This window comes from Rhinolophus sinicus, chromosome 1, assembly GCF_057876585.1.
Source record: "Rhinolophus sinicus isolate RSI-liver-muscle chromosome 1, RSI-T2T, whole genome shotgun sequence".
In the NCBI taxonomy this organism is placed as follows: Eukaryota; Metazoa; Chordata; class Mammalia; order Chiroptera; family Rhinolophidae; genus Rhinolophus; species Rhinolophus sinicus.
Window position 1 is genome coordinate 200,850,933 of NC_142501.1, and position 25,079 is coordinate 200,876,011.

Consider the following 25,079-nt stretch of genomic DNA (forward strand, 5'->3'; position numbering starts at 1 on the left):
AGCGATTTTATATTTATTAATTCTTGGGCTATAAGTAACTTGTAAATACGTGAATCTTTGTCTATGAAGGAGACAGATTTTCAAGAACCCTTCTTCCATATATTTGGGTCCTTAATAGTAATCGTCTTTGTGACTTTTAAAACACTTTCCAGTGTTCTGTTACTCTCTGCATTGGTGTACTTCTGTGGAAAACCTTACTTTTCATTTTCTGGCTCAGTTATTTTCTTAAACTTTGTACCATATAGAAGAGTGATTAAGATCATTTAGTTTACTGTGGGGCTGTTGTCAGAGATTTCGTATCTTATCACTCACTGTGTTGCAAATGGGAATGCCAGTTTCACTTGTTCCTCTCAAGGGTGCCTCCTAGTGGCCATTTTTGGACACTGTTTAGTAATGTTTTGGTTCCAGGATCACAAAGCTTAAACTTGTTTACTCGTATAATTAAAAACAATTTTGATTCAGATTTTTGCTTTACCTGTCGTTTGAGATCTTTACTATCTTTCCTATCCTAATCTTTTCAGTTGTCTTATATTTTCAAGAATTTTGTGCCATCAAGATAAGAGGTTTTTCGTATCTTATTTGTTCCCTTTATACCAGAGGTCTGTAAACCCTGAGAACATTTGACACACAGGCCGAATTCAGTCAGCTGCTGTTTGTTTGTTTGTTTTAAATGCTGGAAAGCCAGAAGTGGTTTTAAAGTTTTTTAATGGTTAGTGGTTAGTAAGTACCTGCATCATAGCTTCGGTTTGCCTCTTGGCCCACAAAGCCTGAAATATTTACCATCTGGCCCTTTTATACCTTAGGTCAGTTTCTCATCAGGGGTTCTCCTTCATCTGGGCAGGTCAGTTTGTTGTGACAACCAGGAAATGACAGTAGTACTTGCCCCTTTCTTCAGTCATAACTTGGAATTGTGTTATCACCCCGTTTCAAAATCCACTTTCTTTCTCATACTGTGTCATAGTCCTTAGGCTTTTGAAAAATACTGATTTCTTTTAAATGTAAATATTCCATGCACTATATTTTGAGAACTGACTTGGCACTTTGTCTGGTGTTTTACTAGGTAATATCCAGCTGCCCGTGTTTGAGTGCTGTCTGCCAAGAGTTGTGGAAGGCACGTTTACACACCCTCCTTCTGGCCCTTACCCCGGGCCTGCCAGACTATTGGTTGTGTCTCCAGTTGTAACTGCCCCAAAGTCATATAGCCAGCAAGCAAGTGGAGACGTGTTACGTGTTATGGAAATTTTCCTGGAGGAATGTAAAGTAGACGGTGCATGGAAGAAGCCCAGGGGCCACATCCTTGATATTGAAAGTTTATTCTCGGCTACTCATTCTGCCCCAGAATCGTCGCTCCTCGTAGAAATTGAGGGGGAATGTGTCTCCTCTTACTAGTATCTGATTGATTCTCATTGCCCTAATGTGTTTTGAATTTCCTCCCTGACATTCCGGACTGTTAGCAAAACGTGACTACGTGGAGGCCATGGGCCATGGGTTAATTTTGTGGGCATCTCACAGGGGCTGATTGTTCAGAACACCTGGTGATAGGCTCTTACTCTTGTTTTTTCCCTTCCGGTTACTTATTTTACAGACTGTCCGCCCATGAGGGCTGGGACTACATCCTGTGTTGCCCTGAATATCCGGTGCTTGGCAGAGTGCCTGGTCACGGTGGGCACCCAGTTAACATTTGTCAAATAAATAGATGGATTCCGGGTTTGAGACTCATCACAGAGCACTGAGGCTGGAATTCAATTTTCCATGTTGTCTCTCCAGTTTCCCATTCACTGTGATTTTTGTCATCATTTGTTACAGTGTGGAGCTTATTAAGGTGTTCTGAGGCGATCATTGTAGATCTATAATCATATAATTATCAAGTTCGGGTTTCTTTTATGGGAAAATTTGCCCCTTCCTTCCTTGCACTGTTGAGGCCCTTGTCAGCCTTCTTGTTTCTCATCCATTCTCTTCCTTTTTTCATCTCGCCTTTCTCCTTTCAGGTATCCCTCTCAAGCTTGCAGAGTCAGTTTAGAAAGACAGTTTAGTGATGGGATCTGGTGAGTCTACAGCTTTGACTCCTGCCACCCAGTTTTCTGGCACAGTGGCTGTGGCCGTGGCCAGGCTGGAGGCGTCTTTCCAGCCTGCTTTGGTCCTTTATAAGGCAGAAAGCCTTCCAATGGCCACTGTTTTCCTTTAAGGGCGGTGCTGTCTGCACTGTGTTTGGGAGCACGGAGTTGGCAGCCACGCTCCTTTGGATTTAATCCTCAGGCATTTAACCTCTGTGCCTTCGTTTTTCAAGCTATAAAATGGGGCTAATCTGCGTAGCTCACGGGTTACTCTGTGTAAAGTGCTGGTACAGTGCCTGGATTATGGTAAATGCTATGTAAGTGACTTGCTGTTGCTCTGTACTGTTACTGATCATTGAGTGCTTTGCTCCCATATCGTGCTGCCCTTACCTTTATCAGCCATTGTTGTGATCTGATTGTGCATCTCTCTCCCCTGTGACTTTCAGCTCCTCCAGGACAGGACCCACATCTTACCACGGTGTCCCCAGTGCCTTGCACCGTGGTTGGCCCATTTGTATTTGTTGAACTCGACTGAACTGCAGGTGGTTAGGGAGGTCTGTCTATATCTAGACTTTGTTGACGTAGAGATACTGCTGTCTTGTGCCTTATCAGCTCGTGAATATGCAGAATGATAAGTGGGATGAAAGGACATTAAAAAGGACGGCATCTGTGGACTCTGTTCACTCTCCTTTACCCTCATAGCAAAGTCAGTGTTCAAATTTATAGAGCAGATGTAGGAAGAGAGTGGTGTAGCGTAGAACAAAAGTGTATGTTTGTACACACACACACCCCTACGTATATATGCCACATATAGGTAGCACAGTGGAAGTTAGGAATGCAACGTAAGGTATAAGAGGGAGAATAGCTCACAGCATTAGTCCTTGAATAAAATGAAGAGACGTAAGGGCCAGATTTTTGTTTCTCGGTGTTTTAGTCACTGGAGAAAATCTCAGTCATTCTGTATCCAGAGAAGTGCTGCCAGGATGATGCTTTCTTTTCCCCTCAGGATCTGACGGGATCTGAACTCTATACCCAGGCAGCCAGCCTCCTGCACCCTGTGGTTTACACCACTGCTGTCATTCTTCTCTTATGCCTCTTAGCCGTCATCGTCAGCTACATGTACCATCACAGGTAAGAAATGCAGCTTGACAAGTGTAGGACTTTTCTTTAGAGGAGTTTGTTTCACTTTTAATTAAGGTAAAACTGAGTTTTGATCCCATGCCCTTTTTCCAAAGTAGGAACAAGTGCTGTAGAATACATACAAGCTTTGTTCATTTCATGTCGCTTGAGACATAAATAATTAGTAGACGAGAGAGTAAACCCATCTTTTATAGCATCCAGTCAGTTTCCTGGGTTTGTCCCTGGGAAAGAGGATGGGAAGTATGTGTTGGAGGCTGGGAGGTGGGGCATGGGAGCAGCAGAGTGAGGTAAGGTGGAGGCTTGTTACCTGTGGAGGTGTCTTCCAGAACCATCTGTGAGATTATTTCCGGTTTATGACTTTCCCCCACTGTGATATCCTTTCATCTGTAGGTTGCGTTTTTAAGAAAGTGCGTGTCATTTAAACATGGAATATGGTTTCTGTTAATTGGAGGCAAAGCTATAGAAACATTTATTTTATGGTAGGAATAGTGAACTGAAAGGATTTGTTAAGCAGAAATTCACTTTATAAGAGGTTTTGCTAGAATGTATTTTCCTATTTGAGCTGGACATATATGACATTTTTTGACATTTTAGTTAAGAAACAAAAGGAGATTTTTATTTATTTATTTATTTTTTTTTTTTTTAAGAAAGACTTCAACACTTCATTAGAAAAGGCCAAGAAGAAATGCACTGGGCAATAGTAGGTCAGGGAAATAGAGATTGGCACCTTGCAGAAATCTCTAGGAAGCAAACAAGTTATTCATCTGTCAAAGCCATCATAACTAACAAAAGCCCACGTTTCTTATTGTGGAGAATTTGTTTAGCCTTTAGTGGGTACAGTAATTCCATAAATTACTTGTCCTTTTTAGTATGTAAAGTTAAATGTTAAGAAACTTGACTGAGTTAAATGATTTCTCAAAAAGTGTGTGTCTGTTGGTCTCGCTGAAAGTATATGTTTTTTTCTTTAAACAAAATGTTTAAATATTTAAATGTGGCATTTTATGGTATTGGAATTGTTAGCTTGAAGACAAATATTTTCATGTCCTGCTTCAAATGTATTCTCCTGAATATTACTATTTTCCTTTTTCTTTTAACAGTTTGATTAGAATCAGTCTCAAGGGCTGGCACATGCTTGTGAACTTGTGCTTTCATATTTTCCTGACCTGTGTAGTGTTTGTGGGAGGAATAACCCAAACCAGAAATGCCAGTGTCTGCCAAGCGGTAAGTCCGAATGAAAAACTGAAGTGGAAAAAAAATGTTGATATTGGCAAGTAATTTCATATGTTTCATTAACTAGAAAAGGAAAACTGTTTCCTTAAAGTTTTTTTCTTTAGCTAGTTAAAGTTAAATTCGATGTCTGTCACTTACACCATTTATCAGTATGCTTAGGTTTTGAATTGTCATTTCACGACTGAATGTATGACTTAAGGAACTTGTCTCTTTATCTTTGGAAATTCAGTGCTAGTTGTTATTATATCTGTTATAATGCTGAACCCTTCATTTGAAACATTTTATAAAATCCTGACTTTGGCTGAAGGAGAAGTGATATTTTCTAAAAGTAGGATTTTAAAAATTGTTTCATTTGTCAATGAAAACAATAGAAATTTGAAAAATATTTAACTGCAAGATAGAAAAAGGAGAAGCTCCTTAGGCATGGTAAATGCGAAGAATTAAATATTCAACTTTTAATTTTAAGTAAATTATTGCACATGTAGCCTTAGTGAGCAGTATTGTAGAATAAGTATGAAAAAATCGAAACTATTCAATATATGTAATGGAAAAGATGTAAAATTTTATTTCTGTATTTGCGTGTGGTTTTCCATATGCGTGGCAGCAAGTGATGTAGTAATTGGGCATTCAGACTGCCTCGATTTGGATCTCAGTTCCGTTTACTAGCTGTGTTTTTATGGGCAATTAATGAACCTTTCTTTTTAATTGCAGAAAACATATAACGAGATTTGCCCTCTTAAATTATTATTATATTAATGATAAGTACAGCAGATGTCTAGAGCTTGTTCATCTTGCACGACAGAAACGCTGCACCATTCAGTAGCAACTCCCCGTTCCCGCCCTGCCCAGCTCCTCACACCCACCATTCTGCTTTCTGTCTCTATGACCTTGACTCCATATTTAGATCCCTCATATAAGTGGAATTACAGAGTATTTTTCCTACTGTGACTGGCTCATTTCACTTAGCCTAATGTCTTCAAGTTTCATCCATATTGTTGCACTGACAGGATTCTTACCGTTTTTTTTAATGGCTGAATAAATATTTCACTGTACGTATACAGTGGTACCTCGGTTTTTGAACGTCTCTGTTGACGAACATTTTGGTTTACGAACGCCGTAAACCTGGAAGTAAGTGCTTGGTTTTCGAACACGCCTCGGATGTCGAACATGTCACGCAATTTCCGCTGAGTGCAAGATCCTGAGGCCTAACTGTCGGCTGTTTTCGAACGTTTCAGAACTCTAACGGTCTTCCAGAACAGATTACGTTCGAAAACCGAGGTACCACTGTATACAACATTTTTCCATTTTTTTTCTTACTTTCAGGTGTACAAAATAATGTAATGATTAGACATTTACACCTCTCACACAGTGATAATCCCACCAAGTTTACTACCCCTCTGACGTCATATATAACTATTAGAATATCAATGATTCTATTCCCTATGCTGTACTTTACATCCCGAGACTATATATATATATATACACACATATACATATATATGGCATTCAATATTATTTTATATTAGTTTCAGGTGTATAGCACAGTGGTTAGGCATTCATATAATATATGAAGTGACCCCCTGATAAGCCCAGTACCCATCTGACACCCTACATAATCTTTACATTATTGATTATATTCCCCATACTGTATTTCACATCCTTGTGACTATTTTGTGACTACTAATTTGTACTTTCCAATCCCTTCACCTTTCTCACCCATCCACCAATTCCCCTCCCATCTAGCAACCATCAGTTTTTCCTCTGTATCTATGAATCTATCTCTGTTTTGTTTGCTCGTTTATTCTGTTCTTTAGATTCCACCTATAAGTGAGATCATATGGTATTTGTCTTCCTCCATCTGACTTATTTTACTTAGCACGATACCCTCTAGGTCCACCCATGTTGTACAACATTTTCTTTATCCGTTCATCTGTAAGTAGACATTTTGGTTGTTTCCACCTCTTGGCCATTGTGAGTAACGCTGCAGTGTCCATGGGCTCACAGAGCATCTCTTTGAGATCCTCATTTCAATATTTAAATTTTCTGTGTCTCAGTTTTTTCACCTTTAGTTTGGGATTAATAATCTTGTTGTTGTCGGATGATATGATTATTTAAAGAAAAACCTAAAGTAATTTATTGGTAAATTATTTGAAATAATAGGAAAGTTTAGCAAGGAGTGAATGTGAGTTGAATATACATAGTTTGCTGCTGGTGTGCAGAAATGCAACTATGAGAAAACATAATTAATGAGAAGATACCATTTATATTGTATCGAAGAATGTCAAGTACCTAAAAATAATAAAAGATGTCCGAGCTTTACAGGTAAAAACTTAATATGTATTAAAGAAGACATAAAAGATATACTATGTCCAAGGATGAGAAGAGTTAACATCAGAAAGGGGGGGTTTCTCCTAATTTAAAATATACATAAAAAGAGAATTTTTCATGAAACGCAATAAAATGGTGTTCATACACACAGACCCAGGGAAAAGCCCTGAGACTGAAAATCTACTTCCATAAGTGGAGGGCAGGGAAAGACGGAAGAAAGAAGCAGGCCACTCCAGTCTGGCAAGTCACAGAATTGATTAAGGGAACCTTGCATACGAGGCACGTCTTGGGTGGCTACAAGATGATTTGGATATCCTCTGCACTGCTTTGCAGGCACTAAAGAATTATATAGAACAGGGCAGGGTGGACAGGGGTTCGGGTATATGACCAGTCCCAGGTATGGGAAAATGCCTTACATGCTTGTCCATGTCAGGACAATGGCCTGTTTCAGGAACCAGCACCCATAAGACACAGGGAGAGGTACTGGTTCGTGTCAGAAAAAAGCATTGATTATGGTGAGTCTCCCAAGGGGGTTACGGGAAGCAGTCTCCATTCCGGTCCTGGTCTAGCTCATAGGTCTGACACAGTCTCCCCTCCACAAATGGTTTTAATATTTATGTAGAAATAAAGGACCAAAGACAGCCAGGGCATCTCTGAAGAAGAAGAGGAGAGTGGGAAGGTTATCGTTTCAGTCGTCAGGGCTTCTGAGGCTGTTGTATTCAAACTGGAGCATTTGGTTTAGGGGCCAGGGAATTGACCAACACAATGGAATTGAGAGGTCCGAAGCAGAGCCACATGGGACTTTGGTATAGAGGTTGCATGCTTATCGGTTGGGTAAAGAGAGCCCATTGTATTGTAAAGGGAGCTGGGGAAAGTCCATTTGGAAAAAGAAGAAAATGGATCCATACCTTGTGCCATATATAAAAAGAAAAAGTCAGCTCTGCGTGGATTAAAAACTTGCATGCCCAGGTTTTCCTGTGGGAGCCACTAGGTTGAGAGGAGTGTGGCCGTCTCCTCTCCCCATCAGGGCGTGTGCTCGTCCACTGATATTGGTGTACTCTGAAAAGGAGGGGAATCATCCGGCAAAAATGTCACTTTGCCTGCTGTGTTCCAGCCTCCCATTCGACCAGATATTGTGAACTTTGTTCACACCAACTTGTGCAAAAACAACAGACAGCCCCGTGCTGTCGGTGAATTAGCAGGTCATCAAACCAGTACTGAGTCGTGGGGGGTCCTATGGCTCTTATTCTCCGAGTTTGAGGTGGTGCGACTGATTGTTCTGGCCAGGGTGCTTTTGGCAGTGTGTGTCGTAGAGGCCACATGTTTGCACCAACCAAAACCTGGCGCCATTGGCACCGCAGAGTGAACACAACATAGATGCAATATGCCATCTGCTCTGCCCTGGCTGCCTCGGCCTTACCAGTGCTGGTCGTGTCTAAAGGTCATCGTATTGAGGAGGTTCCTGAACTTCTTGGTGGTTGAAGATACACTTGAAGGCTACAGGAAGACCAAGGAGGCTGTTTTGGGTCTTAAGAAGCTTAAGGCCTGGAATGATATCAGAAAGGTCTATGCCTCTGAGCGAATGAGAGCTGGCGAGGACAAAATGAGAAGTGGTCGTCGTATCCAGCACAGGGGACCTTGCATCATCTGTAATGAGGACAACGGCATCATCAGAGCCTTCAGCAACATCCCTGGAATTACTCTGCTTAATGTAAGCAAACTGAACACTTTGAAACTTGCTCCTGGTGAGCACACCGACCGTTTCTGCATTTGGACCAAAAGTGCTTTCTGCGAGTTAGATGACATGTATGGCACTTGGCATAAAGCTGCCTCCGTCAAGATTAACTACAACCTTCCCATACATAAAATGCTCAATACAGACCTGCGCAGAATCTTGAAAAGCTCAGCGATCCAAAGAGCCCTCCGAGTACCAGGAAAGAAGATTCATCGCAGGGTACTGAAGAAGAACCCCCTGAAAACCCTGACAGTCATGTTGATGCTAAACCCACATGGAAATATCGTGTGCCAGAACACCATTCTTCGCCAGGCCGAGAACCACCAGCTCCTGGTGGATAAAGCAGCACTAGAAGCCAAATCACATGAGGAGGGGGTTCCCGGGCAAGAGGCCAGCGGTAGGGAAGGAAGGGAAGAAGGCAGTTGGCGTTACAAAGCAGAAGAAACCTTTGGTGGGAAAAAGGCTGTAGCTACTAAGAAACCAGCAGCTGAGAAGAAACCCACAGAAAAGAAAGTCACCACAGAAGAAAAGAAGCCTGGGGCATAAACTTAAATTTGTTTATTCCGTAAAGGTCAGATCACTTTGAACAGCTAATTTTCAATAAAAACCTGACCAAAGAGGCAGTGAAAAGAAAAAAATAAAATAAACTTATATGCCCAAACCAAAATGTTAAAATTCATATTAGAAAATATCACAGTCCTTGGGATACGGAGGGATTTCTTAAAAAATGACTCTCAAAAGCATTGACTAGAAAAGCGATCAATTTGACTAATTTAAAAATAAGAGCTGTCGTTTAAGGTTCCTTCACAAAAGTGAAAAGACAAATTTCAAATTGGAAGAAATCATATACCACTGACAGCATTAGAATAAGAAATATGTTAAAAACTAGAATCAATGAAAAGGCCACCAAAAACCCAGTAGAAAGAGTGACAATGAGAGTAGGCAGACATTTCACAGAAGAGTCAATACACAGGGCCGGTATACACATGAAAAGATGTTCACCGTCATTGGTGGTCATGGAGATGCAAATGAAGACCGCAGTTATCATTTTATGCCTTTTCTGTCGGCAAAAATCAAGTTTGACGATGCCGAGTACTGACCATATGGACCCACAAGATCTTTCATACACTACACTGCCGGGGGCACTGTAAGTGGACTCTGGGAGACTTAACCTGCTCAAGGGAAGGGTTCACAGAGCCTGGGACATAACAGTCCCACTCCTGGGCTCAGAGAGAGCTTGCCCAGGTGTAACATGTGTGTATCTGAGTATGCCCGTGCAAATGAATATTCAGAGCAGCACTGTACACAGTAACAGAAACCTGGAAGCAACCCACATGCCCATCACTGAGGACTGAATGAATAAACTGTAACATATGAGAACCAAAACTAATGAATTATAACAGCGTGTAACCGTGAATATATCTTAGTCCCATAAATGACGTTCACTCTCTTCTTTTATAAAACTAAAAGGAACTCATATGAAACAGCACACTTTTAATGAAGTGTGCAATAAAACTGTCAAAAAAGGAAATCCAAGGGATCGTAAACATAGGCTATGAAGTGATGGGTACCTTGGGTGAAGTGGATGATATTGTTCTATTCAGCTGTTTGTCAAGGTGTTAACCTTGTGTCTTGCTGGTGATCCTTGGATACTTATTATTAACAACAACTAATTAAACATCTAAATAAAGTCAGGTCATACTTGGCTCATCAGTAACATGTGTCATGAACCTCAGGCTGATGAGTAATCCAATGTCATATATGTGAGATGAAATTTAAAATGGGAGTGCGTATGAGAATTGTTGAGAGGGTTAGATGGAGAGTAACTGACATACAGTAAGTGCTCAATAGATGTTAGCTCTTACTACTACTATTATTACTGACGACATTTACCTCTCTGCTGTGCAGAATATTTCCCTGTTTTAGGCTATTACTGTACAGTTGAAAACAGCCTACAAGGAGTCAGGAAATGCATCTCAGATCAGCTTAGTGCACACACAGAAGATAGCACACTCTCTTCTCAGTCCTTCCCCTCTTGTTCACGTGGCGGACTCCTACTGACCTTGCAGGCCTCAGTTTACTGCTACTGTGGCAGAGATACTGTCCTTCACCTCTCCTCATTATCCTATGGTGCTTTTTAAAACCATGAGGTGTGTACAAAACTTGGTGATTGACTGGTGTTTACGTATTTTGGCTCTGGATGGAGGGCGGGAATTATATGGATTTGATAAGAGTTGTTTAGCAAAACATGTTGGATGAATGAACAAAAAGACCTTTGTTTACAAACACTAGAAATCATTGGACCCCGGAACCATTTCGAGCATGGCCTGTTAGTGTCCTCAGCACACGTGGCAGTCAGAGCCTCAGTTTTATCTAAACATACGCACTGACATCTTGAAGCCGACACTTAAATTTACTTCACGAAGGGCATGAATAGAAAGAGGCCACTGTAAGGATGCCGGCCTTTCGTTGTCCTAAATGGTGCTTAGACCATTTCTAGGATGAAAAGGAGAGGAATTGCAGTGAGTTTTCAGGGCTGGTAGAACAAATTTGTTAAAAGATTTACGTGAAAAGGGAAAGACCAGTCTTTGTATGTTTCCACATAATCATTTTCTTCTGTTTTTACAATGTTCTCCCCTTCTTCTAGGAAAGACGTAACCTCCTTCTTATTTCTGACTCAGACATGACTTGCTTCATTTTGCTATTGTAGTAAGTACTGAATTCAGTTAGTACCCAGCCTAGAGGGGAGTGATAGGCCTCAGAAAGGACGAGCCTAGGATTGTAGATGACACCGGCCAGTCGACTCTAATTCCATGCCTTTCAGAACAGCCTGTATGACTCGTTACGTAACCTGCTAGGGACTTAACGTTTCTTCGCTAAAATAATAGGTTGGGCTAGTTAAGTGAAATGATCATTAAGGTTCTTCCGTCTCTAGAACTGAACCCTATAGTGTACATATTTTACCTGCGGTTTTATATGTGCACATAATTGGTGTAGTTTTGTGAATTTTATCTCCCTTTTAGAGCTCACATATTTTATGAACAGTGTGAATGGATTCTAATATAGTTTCCTCCCCACGGTGATGGGTTGAGGTTATAAAAGATGCCACCAGCCAAGTCCTTCCCACTCTGGTTCTTAAGTCACTGCCGGGTGGTAGCTTGGGTGCTTTCTATAGCCTTCAGCTCTCGTTGCAGAAGGAGCTGAAAGAGAAAACGAAGAAGCTGAGGGATGGAGTAGCAGGCGCCGTTGACTCAAGGTCGGAAGGGATGTGGATTCTGGGTCATGAGGTGCCCCCAAAGAATTGCTTCGTGGTTAATTTTCTGGTCCCTGGTTTCCTTAGCTGTGCAGTAAAAGGATTTGGCTGGATTTCAGTTGAGTGACCTTGTCGCTCTACCATTGCATGATTTAATCAGCTCACTGTAGTGCCAGCTGACCTTCTCAGGTGTCCCCTTATGTATCGCTTATCTCAAGGACTGTTGTAATGGCATGTGAGATGCCCTGGGAGAAATTTAATCAGGGGATATTAAGAACTTTCTACTTGCCAACTACTGCAACTGTGTTATCTTAACTTTCATATTAATCTTAGGAGGTACGTCTTACGCTTATATTTAATAAGTATAGAAATTGCATTTAAGAGAATTGACATAACTTGCCCCAGATCACTGGGGCTGTTGGTTGGCAGAGACATTATTCAAATGCCAGTCTCTGACTCTGAGTGTCCCTCACTTCCCATCACTCTGCTTTACTATTTAGTGAGGACCAGGAGGGGATAACAACACAAGGGGCTCTGGCTTTGGAATCCAGCAAACTTGGGATTGATTTGTGGCTCTGCAGCTGACCATGTGACCTCTGGTGGATGATTTAACTTCTTTCAGCTTCAGTCTCCTTGTCTGTAACTCCAGGTTATTAACTCTAACAGAATGGTGATGCTAGGAGGCATGCAGCAGTGGAAGCTGTTACTATTTTCATTTTGATACATATTCATATGCGGTTATATGAGTATTAAAGATCATTTTTTAAACACTTACAATGCATGCTGTACTGTCTTAGGTTTGTTGGTGGTACAATTGTTATAATGATATCTAGTCTCCTGTATGTGAGAGTTTATGGTTAGGGGAGATAGGTGGGTGGGTGGGTGGGTGGGTGGGTGGGTGGGTAGATAGATAGATAGATAGATAGATAGATAGATAGATAGATAGATAGATAGATAGATAGATAGATAGATCTTTAGAATAATTAATCTGTATCCATTTTGCAGCTTTGGAAATTGATGGCCTGAGGTAAGGGGACTCTTAAGTAATAATCTGTTACATTTAACAAGTCTTTTACATGCCCTATGAGCTAGATTACTTATTTCCAAACCATATACACAGTTTTCACTTGCATTTCTGAAATATTTCAAAGAAATTGTGACTGTGAGGTTGTATTTCAAGTATAGCCCAACTATCTGCTGGGGAGAATACAATAGAAGTGCCTCATTCCAAAAGATGGAATACCCTCTCTAGTAGAGCCCACTCCCTCCATTATTCTGGTTCTTGAGGAATATTTGGTGATTTGCTTACATGACTGTCACCAGATAACATCAGACTCCTAAAGTTCCACTATTGGTAATACTTGTTTGACTGGAAGGCTTCAGTATCTTTCATGTGTGAAGACTTCTCTGGAAATTCTGAAATGTCATAGAAAACATTTCAAAATCTAAAGGTCGAGTTTTCCCTGTTAATCTAAAACAAGAAAATTCTCCTGTATCTAAGTCTGTTTTGGTTTTGTTTTGTTTGTTTTGTTTTTTTTAGATTCCACAATAAGTGAAATCATACATCATTTGTCTTCCTCTATCAGAATTATTTCATTTAGCATAATACCCTCCAGGTCCATCCATGTTGTTGCAGATGGCCAGATTTCATTCTTTTTTTGTGGCTGAGTAAATAGACCTGTGTGTGTGTGTGTGTGTTCAATTGAATATATTCCAATACTACACACACACACACACACCACCACGTCTTTATCCATTCATGTATCAATGGACACCTAGGGCGCTCCCATATCTTGGCTATTGTAAATAATGCTACAGTGACCCAGTGGTGCATATAGCTTCCCAAATTAGTATTTTCATTTTCTTTGGATAAATGCCCAGAAGTGGAATTGTTAGATAGATAGTCCTATTTTTAATTTTTTGAGTAACCTCCGTACTGTTTTCCATAGCGGCTGCACCACTTTACATTCCCACCAACAGTGTATGAGGGTTCTCTTTCCCTACATCCTCGCCAACACTTGCTATTTTTTGTCTTTTTGATAATAGCCAGTCTAACAGGTGTGGGTGATAATCTCATTGTGATTTTGATTTGCATTTCCCTTTTGATTAGTGATGTTGAGCATCTTTTCATGTACCTGATGACCATCTGTGTGTCTTTGGAGAAATGTCTATTCAAGTCCTCTGCCCATTTTTTAATCAGTTGTTCATTTTTCTTTGATATTAAATTGTGTAAGTTCTTTATGTACTCTGGGTTGTTTATGAAACCCCTTATTGGATATATGATTTGCAAATATTATCTCCCATTCAGTCGGTTGCCTTTCATTTTGTTGATGGTTTCCTTCCCTGTGCAAAAACTTTTTACTTTGATGTAGTCCCATTTGCTTATTTTTGCTTTTGTTGCTTTTGCCTGAGGAGACTGGTTCAAAAAATATTACTAAGGCTGATATCAGATTGCTTCCAGTCTATGTTTTCTTTTAGAAGTTTTATGGTTTCAAGTCTTACATTCAAGTCAAACCATTTTGAATTTATTTTTGTATGTGGTTTAAAGTAGTGGTCCAGTTTCATTCTTTTGCATGTAGCCAGAGAGTTTTCCTAACACCATTTGTTGAAGAGACTGCCTTTTCCCTACTGTATATCCTTGCCTCCTTTGTCATAGATTAATTGACCGTATATACATGGGTTTATTCTGGGCTTTCTGTTCTATTCCATCAGTCTATGTATCTGCTTTCATCCCAGTAGCATACTGTTTTGATTACTATAGCTTTATAGTATAGTTTAAAATCAGGAAGCATGATACTTCCAGTTTTGTTCTTCTTTCTCAAGATTACCTTGGCTGTCCATATAAATTTTAGGAATTTTCGGGAAATAAATTAGTGGTTACCAGACAGGGAAGGGGTTGGGGGACAATCAAAATGGTGAAGGTGATTTAGAGCTACAAACTTCCAGTCATAAAATAAATAAGTCATGGGTATGTAATGTACAGCATAAGGCATACAGTCAGTAATATTTGTAATAACTTTGTGTGGTAACAACTTATTGTGGGGACCATTTTGTAATGTATATAAATATCAAATCACTATGATATGCACCAGAAGCTAATAGGATACTGTGTGTCAATTATACATTAAAAAATGACCCATCTTGCACCTCCTGTGTTGAAAATATTCTTAAAAATTTCAACTTTTAAATTTACTTACTTTACATCCCTGTCTCATCTTTTATCCTCTGCCTCAGAGAAAACTCCAGCAATACTAGGACCTGCCATTTTGAGTCAATATTAGTGATCTATCTTGAATGTTTGGGTTTCTATGTACCAAATTCACTCATACTATTTTTACTTACAGTATTTGGTGTGACTCTAGATATCTCAAAGGGTTATTTTATGCTTTTTGTTCCACTTCTATCTGTAAATTTTGCTTTTATAGTGCAGTCAGTGAAACTAATGGGAACCAAGAAGCCACTTTTATCCTTAAGAAGAATATAACTGACTTTTCTCATTTGTTTGAGCTGGATCCACCCTCTCAATACTTTCAGAGTCATTGCAAGGACAGTAACTCTACCCTGAACAGTGACTGCCCTAATTTTTTGCCCTGCAAAATAATACTCGAACTTTCATGTCACCAAGTTTTAGCTGCAGGTTGGTTCTCATTAAAATGAACGTTGGGCAGCAGTCTAAATGCCTCTGTTATTAACGTGGGTTTGATAATGTCAGTCAAGTTGCTTTTCTTGAGATTGGAGAGCCATCCTTTTAGAATGAAAAATTTTTTCTTGGAGATTTTTATTAGTGGTATTTCATCTGTAATAATTATATAAGAAGAAATGATCAAAAAAATAGTAAGTGATTAGTTAGATAAGAAAACTGCATCATGTCCTCGATGCTTTAATGACACGTGTGTATGTTTTTCTTAAAATAGTTTTTAAACTCTCTTAGTCCCATATATGCATCTAGAATTTTATCTTTAACTAGGGTTGTTTCAAACGTACGTCATACAGTAAAAATGGCCCTTCATCACCCCTCAGGAAATAAACTCAATTAGTAATTATCCACTTTTTAAAATAAGTTTTTCAATTACAGTTGACATTTAATATCATATTAGTTTCAGGTGTGCACTACTCACTATTTATTGAGCCCTTATTATGTCCCAGGTATTATGCCCATTCAATTCCTACAGAAACCCTAGAGAAAGTTTTGATAATCCTCCCACTATTCAAATGAGGAAAGTTAGTTTCAGAGAAGTGACATTTTCTTAAAAACCGCACTCTTAATAAATAATAATAAAAATGTAAATCTTTTTTGTTAATTGCTTATCATGTACCAGGCAGTGTGCTAAATGCTTTATATATCATTGAATTGAAACCTCACAATAGTTTCATATTATTCTCAGTTTACAAATGAGGAAAACAATACTTGAGATGTTACATGATTTGCTAAGGTGTCACAGAAGGTAGAGGGTGGATCCTGGTTTTAAAACCATGCAAAAATGTTTGATGTTTGGCTCCAGAGCTTTCCCTCTTAACTACCAATATGTTATATTGCTCTCTTACCATTACTGTATATAAAAGCACTGAATTAGAATTCAGGTCTCTTTCTCTAAAGCCTATTCCGTACGCGGTCACTCATGCCCTGTAGTTACCCCTTACCCTCTACATTCCCCGTTAAAGTGGACATTAGAAACTGAACACTAATTTATAACATTGCATCTGAGAAATACGCCTTTGGTGCATTGTTGTCTAAGAGCCAATTCTGTGGTGTATTAAAGTTCAACTTGGGTACACGTTGTAGTCTGCGGGCCTCCTAGATCCAACTGTCGGTTTGCCTACTAGAGCACATTAGTTCTCTGGTATGTGTGTCTGTTAGAATGTTTTAGAGGAATTAATCATTAGAATACACCTTCGTACTGTTTTTGAATCAGATGTTTGAAAGTTACTTACCAACTTTTTCCTTAATGACAGCTACTACACTTTATGATTGAAAGGGGGATTGCTTTTTCCCCTTTTAGTTTATGTATTCTTCAATCTCCTTTCTAGGTCGGAATAATTCTTCATTATTCCACTCTTGCTACAGTACTATGGGTGGGAGTGACAGCTCGAAATATCTATAAACAAGTCACCAAAAAAGCCAAAAGATGCCAGGATCCTGATGAACTGCCACCTCCACCAAGACCAATGCTCAGGTATCTAATATCTCTGTTCACTGTGTTACGTTAAATGTTCATTAAATTTCAATTGAGTGAAGCATAGTCACCATAGAAAATTGCTGAGTGAATTTTGGAAAGTAAAAGAAAGGACTTGCAAGCTGGACTGCCTGGTTTTGAATACTGGCTCTGCACCTTCCAGCTGGGAGGCCTTCGTGAAGTTCTGTACCGTCTGTGTGCGTTCCTGCTTCATCTATAGGGCGGAGTAATCCGACTTTGTAGAGTTGTTGTGAGGAATACATGAGATAACACGTAAAGCACTTAAGAAAGTACTGGCCATATCATCGGCTCTGTGAAAACGTTAGCTCTTTTTATGTCCTTGAGGTCATGTCATAGATTTTAATCTACTCAGGTATGTGTCCGTTTTAGTATTCTCTACAAAAGACAAAACAGTTTTAGAGGTATACCCTTTTTACTCATTATAACTTTACAGAGCTGTCAGTGGATTATTGTGCTGGATGAGTAAACATTGATAGAGGTCTCTGAGTTTATTGACGGTTAGATGCGTTCCTGACTTAAAGAAGCCTTCCCGCCCTTGAGTTTACAGTCTTTGAGGAGACAGGCAGGTGAAGACCTTACTATTGACCATTTAAGAACTGTGGTAGAGACTCATTCTTTGAATGTGCAGGAAAAATAGCCATCAATTGATGCGGGGCTGCAGGGTGGGGTTGTTTGACCTCTGGCATGAACCTTCATCAGTGATTAGAGCCAAAGGGAGAGGGAGCCCTTCAGGCATAGGTCTGTGTGGTGAGCTGAGGAACTTGGAGAAATGTACGTTGGCAGGAACCATGGTTACGACGGAGGGTAGCAGGAAGTCAGGGTAAAAATTGAGTTTCAGGCCTTCGGGCTCCGTGTTAAAATGTGGGCAGCCATTGAAGACTTTTAACTGAGGGAATGTAGTCTGACTAAGTGTCTTTTTAGAAGGACAGCCATGTATTAGTCTGGAATAGAAATTGGAATGCCCGAGAACAAAGAGTTCCGCTGAGGACATTAGAAGGATCCCTCTGAGGACTGAAACCAGACAGTGGCCCAGAGGACAGAGAGGACATGTACTCAAGAGCCTTGGGGCATCTTCTCTAGGGTTGCTGACCAACTGAGTGTCAGAAGTGTATGAGGAAGAAAAATTCTAAGATGGCTGCAAATAGTCTCCTCTAGTGAACTAGGGAGCCTCAGCAGGTGGTACTTCCATCAACTGAGAAAATCATATAAGGAAAGTATACGAGTGGGGTGGGATGGGTCAGCACTGGGTGGTAGGCTTCCCAGTACAGTGGTACCTCGGTTTTCGAACGTCTCTGTTGGTGAACATTCGGTTTATGAACGCCGTAAATTTTAGGATCTACAGTATCATTAGGTAGTAAAAGTCACGCTAAATTTGCAGTTTTAGGGGTTTGATTTTAAAGGTCTGGAACAGATTAATCCATTTTGCATTGCTTTCTGTGGGGAAACTGTGCCTCGGTTTTCGAACGTTTCAGAACTCGAACAGTCTTCTGGAATGGATTTTGTTCAAAAACCAAGGTACAACTGTACTTTTTTGTGGGAAGTTGACGTTTTTAGAAGCCTGGTGCTCAGCAGAGAAAACGAGCACGACCTACTGTAGAAGGGACAGGAGACGTTTACATGTGTGGTCAGTGAAGAGAATGATCACAGGGCCATGTCAGTGGTTAGTAGACGGGCCATGGAAAATAGAGAGAAGAGCTGAAATAGAACAGCTGAGAACATAGAGGATTCGGGGGGAGACTGGTTCCATGGACAATAAGGGGCAGCGGGAGTACTCAGCCAGGGTCACATTATAGAATGAGATCTGGCACCTCTGGCACCTGCATTAACAGAACTGAGAGGTGGTGTTTGGCTGAGAGATTGGGAGTCCGGGCCTCAAGCAGCTGTCCTTCCTGTCGGGTTCTAAGGAAAAAAACAAAGGGTTAAGTAAAGGGCAGCTTGGGCTCCAAACCATGCAGTCCCCAAGTGACCTGCAGGTACCCTAGTTGCTGTACACAGTGCAAGCGCACCCTCTGGGACACCTTCCTGCCCCCACATCTTTGAGCTTAAGGAAGCTGCAGCAACACACCTAGTGGAGGGTGAGCAGGGGGCCTCCCTGAGTCTCTCCTGCCCCAGGAGTTTGCCACTGAAGGGAGAGAGAAAGACGTGGTGGTAGATCAAGGAAAATGTTACAAGACAGGAAAACTTGAACATACTGTAGGCTAGAAGTAAGAGGCAGTGGAAAAAAAATATTTAAAGCTGGAAAATAAAGGTTAATTGATAACAGGACGTCCTGGAGGTGGGCTGGGGGAAGAGTGGCAGAAAGGCATGCAGAACCTAAGATGAATTTGGGAAATGATGCCTTCTTCTCGGAGAAGAAGCAGATGAGAATTAGTATAGCAGGAAGAAGGGGAGGGTCTCATGTGTTGGCTTTCCTCTAATGTGTGAAATATAATAGAAGACAGGGTTACGGTTTTCCAGGGTAATTAGCTGTCTTTTTCAGCAACACTAATATTTAAGGATTTTAGTACCTGTGAGCACGACTAAGAAACCATGTATGGAAAAATGTGTTATGAATATTGCTTTTATCCAGCCAATTCGGGGTTTGTGTCTAAGGAAGTGGCAAATGCAGAATTAAGATTGTACCCAGAGGTACTCAGCCAAGGCAGGAAGTTCCCTATTTTTCTTTTCAGAGAGCTCAAGGAAGCTCCAGCCAAAACCAGGAAATTTTTGTTCCCAGGACCAGCCACTCTGTGTCTCCCAGTTATTAGTGCCCCATCATTTGTCTTGCTCTCCCTAGCTGGTCTGTGGGAAGGACGTGAGAAGGGGCCCGTGCTCTGTGAAGCTGCAGGGATCCAAGGGCTTTCCTTGCCTGATCTCAGGTAGCTGAGGATAAACATACACAACAGTAGCACTTCCTAGAACATGCAGGCTTAGTCAGACATTACGTATGTCATTACGTATTTTGTCGGAACGATGGTACAGTGAAACCTTACAGTCCATTTTGTAAGCGACTAACTTTCCGGTTCCCCAGCTGACTCCAAAAGAAACCAGTGCCCCCTAAAAGAAAAGGTATAAACTCCAGCCCTATCTGCTGTCGCTGAGTGTTACTTTGCTTGTCCACAGGGTGGCAGAAGGAGATCAGCTTTCCTCAGCTCAGAAATTTGGTAGACCTTGTGCTGTGGAGGAAACAAAATAAATCTAAACAAAAATTTGAAATGTGAAAAAAACCTTACTGCTACGGAAGTTGCCTCCAAAAACGAGCCTTCCATTTATTATTGGGACAGAAATGCCTTTGGCAGTACTGAGATGCTGCAATGTGTACCCCTTAACAAATGCACGATGAGCTGTTATTTCTGTCATCCCTCCTCCCAGGTTTTACCTGATCGGGGGCGGCATACCCATCATAGTTTGTGGAATCACCGCAGCAGCAAACATCAAGAATTACGGCAGTCGGCCAAGCGCACCCTAGTGAGTAGTTTGTGTTCTCTGCGTACCTGACCCAATTGCTTCTCTTTTAATTGCTTCCCAGGCACTAAAGTTTCTTGCAATTTTGTAACCAGTTTGTTGACATACATAGCATCTGAGCTGGCTCACCATTTTCTTCCCTAGTTGCTGGATGGCGTGGGAACCCTCCTTGGGAGCCTTCTACGGGCCTGCCAGCTTCATCACTTTCGTGAACTGTATGTACTTTCTCAGCATATTTATTCAGTTGAAAAGGCACCCTGAGCGCAAATATGAGTTGAAGGAGGCCACCGAGGAGCAGCAGAGGCTGGCGGCCAACGAAAACGGCGAAGTGAATCGTCAGGATTCGATGTCCTTGTCTCTGATTTCCACGTCAGCATTGGAAAATGAGCACACTTTTCATTCTCAACTTTTGGGGGCCAGCCTTACGTTGCTATTATATGTTGCTTTGTGGATGTTTGGGGCCTTGGCTGTTTCTTTGTATTACCCTTTGGACTTGGTTTTCAGCTTCTTTTTCGGGGCCACGTGCTTAAGCCTCAGTGCGTTCATCGTGGCTCACCATTGTGTCAATCGGGAGGACGTTAGACTCGCGTGGATCATGACCTGCTGTCCAGGCCGGAGCTCGTACTCGGTGCAAGTCAACGTGCAGCCCCCCAACTCCAGCGGGACGAATGGAGAGGCTCCCAAATGCACCAACAGCAGTGCGGAGTCTTCGTGCACAAACAAGAGTGCGTCGAGCTTCAAAAATTCCTCCCAGGGATGCAAATTAACAAACCTGCAGGCTGCCGCAGCTCAGTGCCACACCAATTCTCTGCCTCTGAATGCCACCCCCCAGCTTGATAATAGCCTGACAGAACATTCGATGGACAATGATATCAAAATGCACGTGGCGCCTTTAGAAGTTCAGTTTCGAACAAATGTGCACCCAAGCCGCCATCACAAAAATAGAAGTAAAGGACACCGGGCAAGCCGACTCACAGTCCTCAGAGAATATGCCTACGATGTCCCCACAAGTGTGGAAGGCAGCGTGCAGAATGGCTTACCGAAAAGTCGGCCCGGCAATAACGAAGGCCACTCGAGGAGCCGGAGAGCTTATTTAGCCTATAGAGAGAGACAGTACAACCCACCCCAGCAAGACAGCAGTGATGCTTGTAGCACACTCCCCAAAAGCAGCAGAAATTTGGAAAAGCCAGTTTCAACTAGTAGTAAAAAAGATGCATTAAGGAAGCCAATTGTAGTTGAACTTGAAAGTCAGCAGAAGTCTTATGGCCTCAACTTGGCCATTCAGAATGGACCAATCAAAAGCAACGGGCAGGATGGACCCTTGCTGGGTACAGATAGCACTGGCAATGTTAGGACTGGATTATGGAAACACGAAACTACTGTGTAGCGTCGGTGGGCTTCCTGGGCAGAAATCCATACAAACTGTGATAGTCACATTCCTTTAAGCTATGAACGTGTAAAAAACAAACTGTTTACAGCCATGTGAGGGATTCAAAAGAATTTTGAATAAACTTCAAAGTTTTGGATTTGACTTATTTTATATCCATAGTTGCTTTTTTTTATGAATTAAAAAAAAAAAAAAAAAGGGAAAGAAAAACCTCTAAAGCATTGTTCAATGGTCAAAGCACCAGCAGGACATTTTGGGAATCTGAAATGTAATTTTTTGACATTTGTAATATCTACTTAACATTTCAGACTTGTATTTAATACAATAAACAGGTGTTTGTCATTGTGTCAATCTTATATTTTTATGTTTTACAATAGAAGCATTTAGTTCTATTTTCAAGATATTTATGCATTGGGATATTTTAATGGAAGATACATATAAGTCAGTTACCAGATTTTTACGTAACTAGCCCTACTGATTAGGGCATATAAAATAAAGAGCTCTTGGACTGATACATTTTATAAATATAGTTTTAAATGATACAAGGTATTAAAAAGATCTCACAGACTGTCATTTTAAATGGAAATGCCTAAAAAGCTTTTCCCTAAATTACATTACTTTTGCCATATCACTTTGATCTTAATAATACTATTTTTGCCATTTTTGTGGCTTTTCAGTGGTTTATATTTGAGTTTGATTCTCTTATTCAGTCTTTCCTTTTTCCCAGCACATTTGTTATTCTTTAATGTAAATGGAAAGCTATCATATAAGGTTCACATTCACTTGTTCTAGGTTCTTGATATTGGCTCTCACGTTTGCTGTTACTTTGTTCTTAAAGAGAGAAAGTTCCTTAGGTTTACGCAAAGGTACTGATTTTTACATTTCATTCCAAGGGTAAAAACAGGTCTGATCCAAAAGTTATCACTGGTCATCGATGCACTGTAGTCCTTACTCATCTCCAGCCCCCAGGCTCACTAGGTCCATGCCTGGAACTCTTTTGAAAGTTAGACTGGCTCTGCCCTGATGCCTCTTGCCCCTCGGATAGGCAAAACAGTGCCCGAAAAGACTGGCACAGCTAAGATCTGTTTTGCCAGCTTTCTAAAGGTTTAAGTCGGATCAGATTCAAAAGTGTACATTCAAGAAATGCGAATAGAGTCAAGCTATCTTGATAAACCTCTTGAGAGATTTACTGCCTATTTATACAGAGTAACTCTCAGACACCACAGGATCACCTATTAGAGTACAAATGTTCTTTTCATTGGATTATTGCATGAGACATAAATTATTTTGCTTTGCAATAATAAAACTGATAGTTCTACTTAAGCCTTTTTTAGGTATGTTGATGTATCTGTACAGGGTGGTGCTTAGAAATGACAAAAACAAACTAATAAGAAATGGAGTGAATCGTTCTTATTTTTTACTGGTATTTTAATTTTGGTGTTATTTTGCAAAACATTCCAACGTTTAACCTGTTTCTCTGACCTGTAGGTCAGTGCTACACAGGTAAAGAATTTCTTCCTCTGCTTTTTTCTACCTCTCCACAGGAAGTGACGAATTTCCCTTCCGGAAAATGTTCACCATTCAGTAAGCATTTATTAATTGAAGCGTAACTTCTTGTGGATAACACAGAAGAGAAGCCTGGGACTGGAGTGGCGGGGCCAGGGGGAGGGGGAAGGAAAGCATGTAGGGGGTGGTGGCAGACTAGAAACAAACTCAAATTACTTGGAATAAATTGAAGAGTGCACTGAAAATAGAGTAGTTTGATACTCCAAGCACAGGACATGGTGAGCAATGATTTTACGCATTATAGTCTTAGTATTTCATTGAATTGAAATTTGGTGTTTGTGTATAGGAAGTGAATAACACGTTGCATGTCCCCCCCCCCTCCTCTTTCACTTATGATTTATGGTTTGTTGCTCGTTGAGGTTTCTCCATTTTTCATAGAATCATAAACTGTTAAGAGATGTTTCCATTTTCTTAGAGGTTGACTCATTCATTTTTCTCATTTAAAAATTTTGGCAACTGAGGTCTAAAGAATTTCTGACTCGCTGAACGTGCCAGCAGGTTGTGCCTCATCTAGGACCAGGACAGCGTCTCCCGATGCCGTGGTCACCAGCACCACATTTTGTTGTTTCTCTGAAGACAATCACCCTGCTCTTCACACTGTCTATTATCTATAATTTTACCAAACTTGATTATCATCCCAGTTAGTTTGTTTGAGTTTCAGTTAAGGAAACACACGTGATCTGTTTTTTTATTTCATGAAAGCTTTTTTGTCATGTTACACACTACAGAATGTGTATAATATGCACACACTATATACATAACTTGGTATTACACGCTAGTGTTTTATGCTGACCTGTTATTTAAGTAATTAGAAATCAGGTTTGTGTATGAGTATTTTTGTGACTAGATTTATATACATGTGTAAATGTGTAGTAACACTTCAAAGTCATTAGTAGGTAACTAATTTTTAAATCATATTTTGCAAATGTAACTTAATGTACCTCTATATCCATGTTCAATACATTTATATAAATAGATATACTCTCATAAACACACGACACCGTATGTATAGATGCTGACGTTTACATTGTGCTCATTATTGAGAAACAACAATGTTGAAATATTTAGGCCTATGTGTTTCAGGAATTAAATTCCGACTGCCCAACTGATGTTGGTTGAGACTGAAAATGAGGAATTGAAAAAATGAATTGAAATCACCTGATTCAGGAATTAAAGTAAATCATCAAGAAAAGTGATTCATCCAACAGCAATCCAAATTTTTTGTTAATTTTTATTTATTTATTTAGTCAGTTAGTTTATTAAAGTTTATTGGGATATAAAATTTAAAACAAATGTTAATTCTGTTTTTCTTTTCAGATTCCCAGAATTATTAATTATTTTTGCATTCACATCAGTGCTCTTATCTAAGAGATGATTTGATTATTCTTAACTACTTATGACATTGTTTCCCAAACTTGGTTGTTCCATTGTTTTTGTCAACTTTGTCGTATTTCCCCTAACATTTATACTGTCATGTGGATTAACTCACTCTTTTTCATTGAAGTATAAGTAATAGTCCAATATATTTATTTGTATAAATAAAACAAAGTTGGCAAGGAGAAATTTGTAACTATTTATAAAAATCTGTCAATGCTAAAAGTCTCTGACTACATGGTATTTGGTTTTAGACAAAGATGAGATTGCAATCAGTAAGATTTGTTTAGTTTTGGTAGTAACGGTCTTGAATCTTCTGTCCAACCTACCTAGAGGCCTCCAGTCTAGAACGATGTCTTATATTGGTCATTAA

General features: G+C 40.2%; 1 protein-coding gene and 1 pseudogene across 2 annotated transcripts in view; both read left to right on the forward strand.

Moving 5' to 3' along the window:
• ADGRA3 (adhesion G protein-coupled receptor A3) overlaps positions 1–21,919 on the forward strand; it is a 114,935-nt gene extending 93,016 nt beyond the window's left edge. For both annotated transcript variants that reach the window (XM_019743915.3, XM_019743916.3), the window contains 5 exons: positions 3,061–3,185; positions 4,292–4,415; positions 16,769–16,914; positions 20,287–20,382; positions 20,524–21,919. In XM_019743915.3, the coding sequence (XP_019599474.3) occupies positions 3,061–3,185; positions 4,292–4,415; positions 16,769–16,914; positions 20,287–20,382; positions 20,524–21,766 (1,734 nt within the window). In that variant the 3' untranslated portion in view covers positions 21,767–21,919. The remainder of the gene's footprint in view (positions 1–3,060; positions 3,186–4,291; positions 4,416–16,768; positions 16,915–20,286; positions 20,383–20,523) is intronic.
• Positions 5,559–12,588, forward strand: LOC148759321 (large ribosomal subunit protein uL4 pseudogene; annotated as a pseudogene).
• Positions 21,920–25,079: the final 3,160 nt, after the last annotated feature.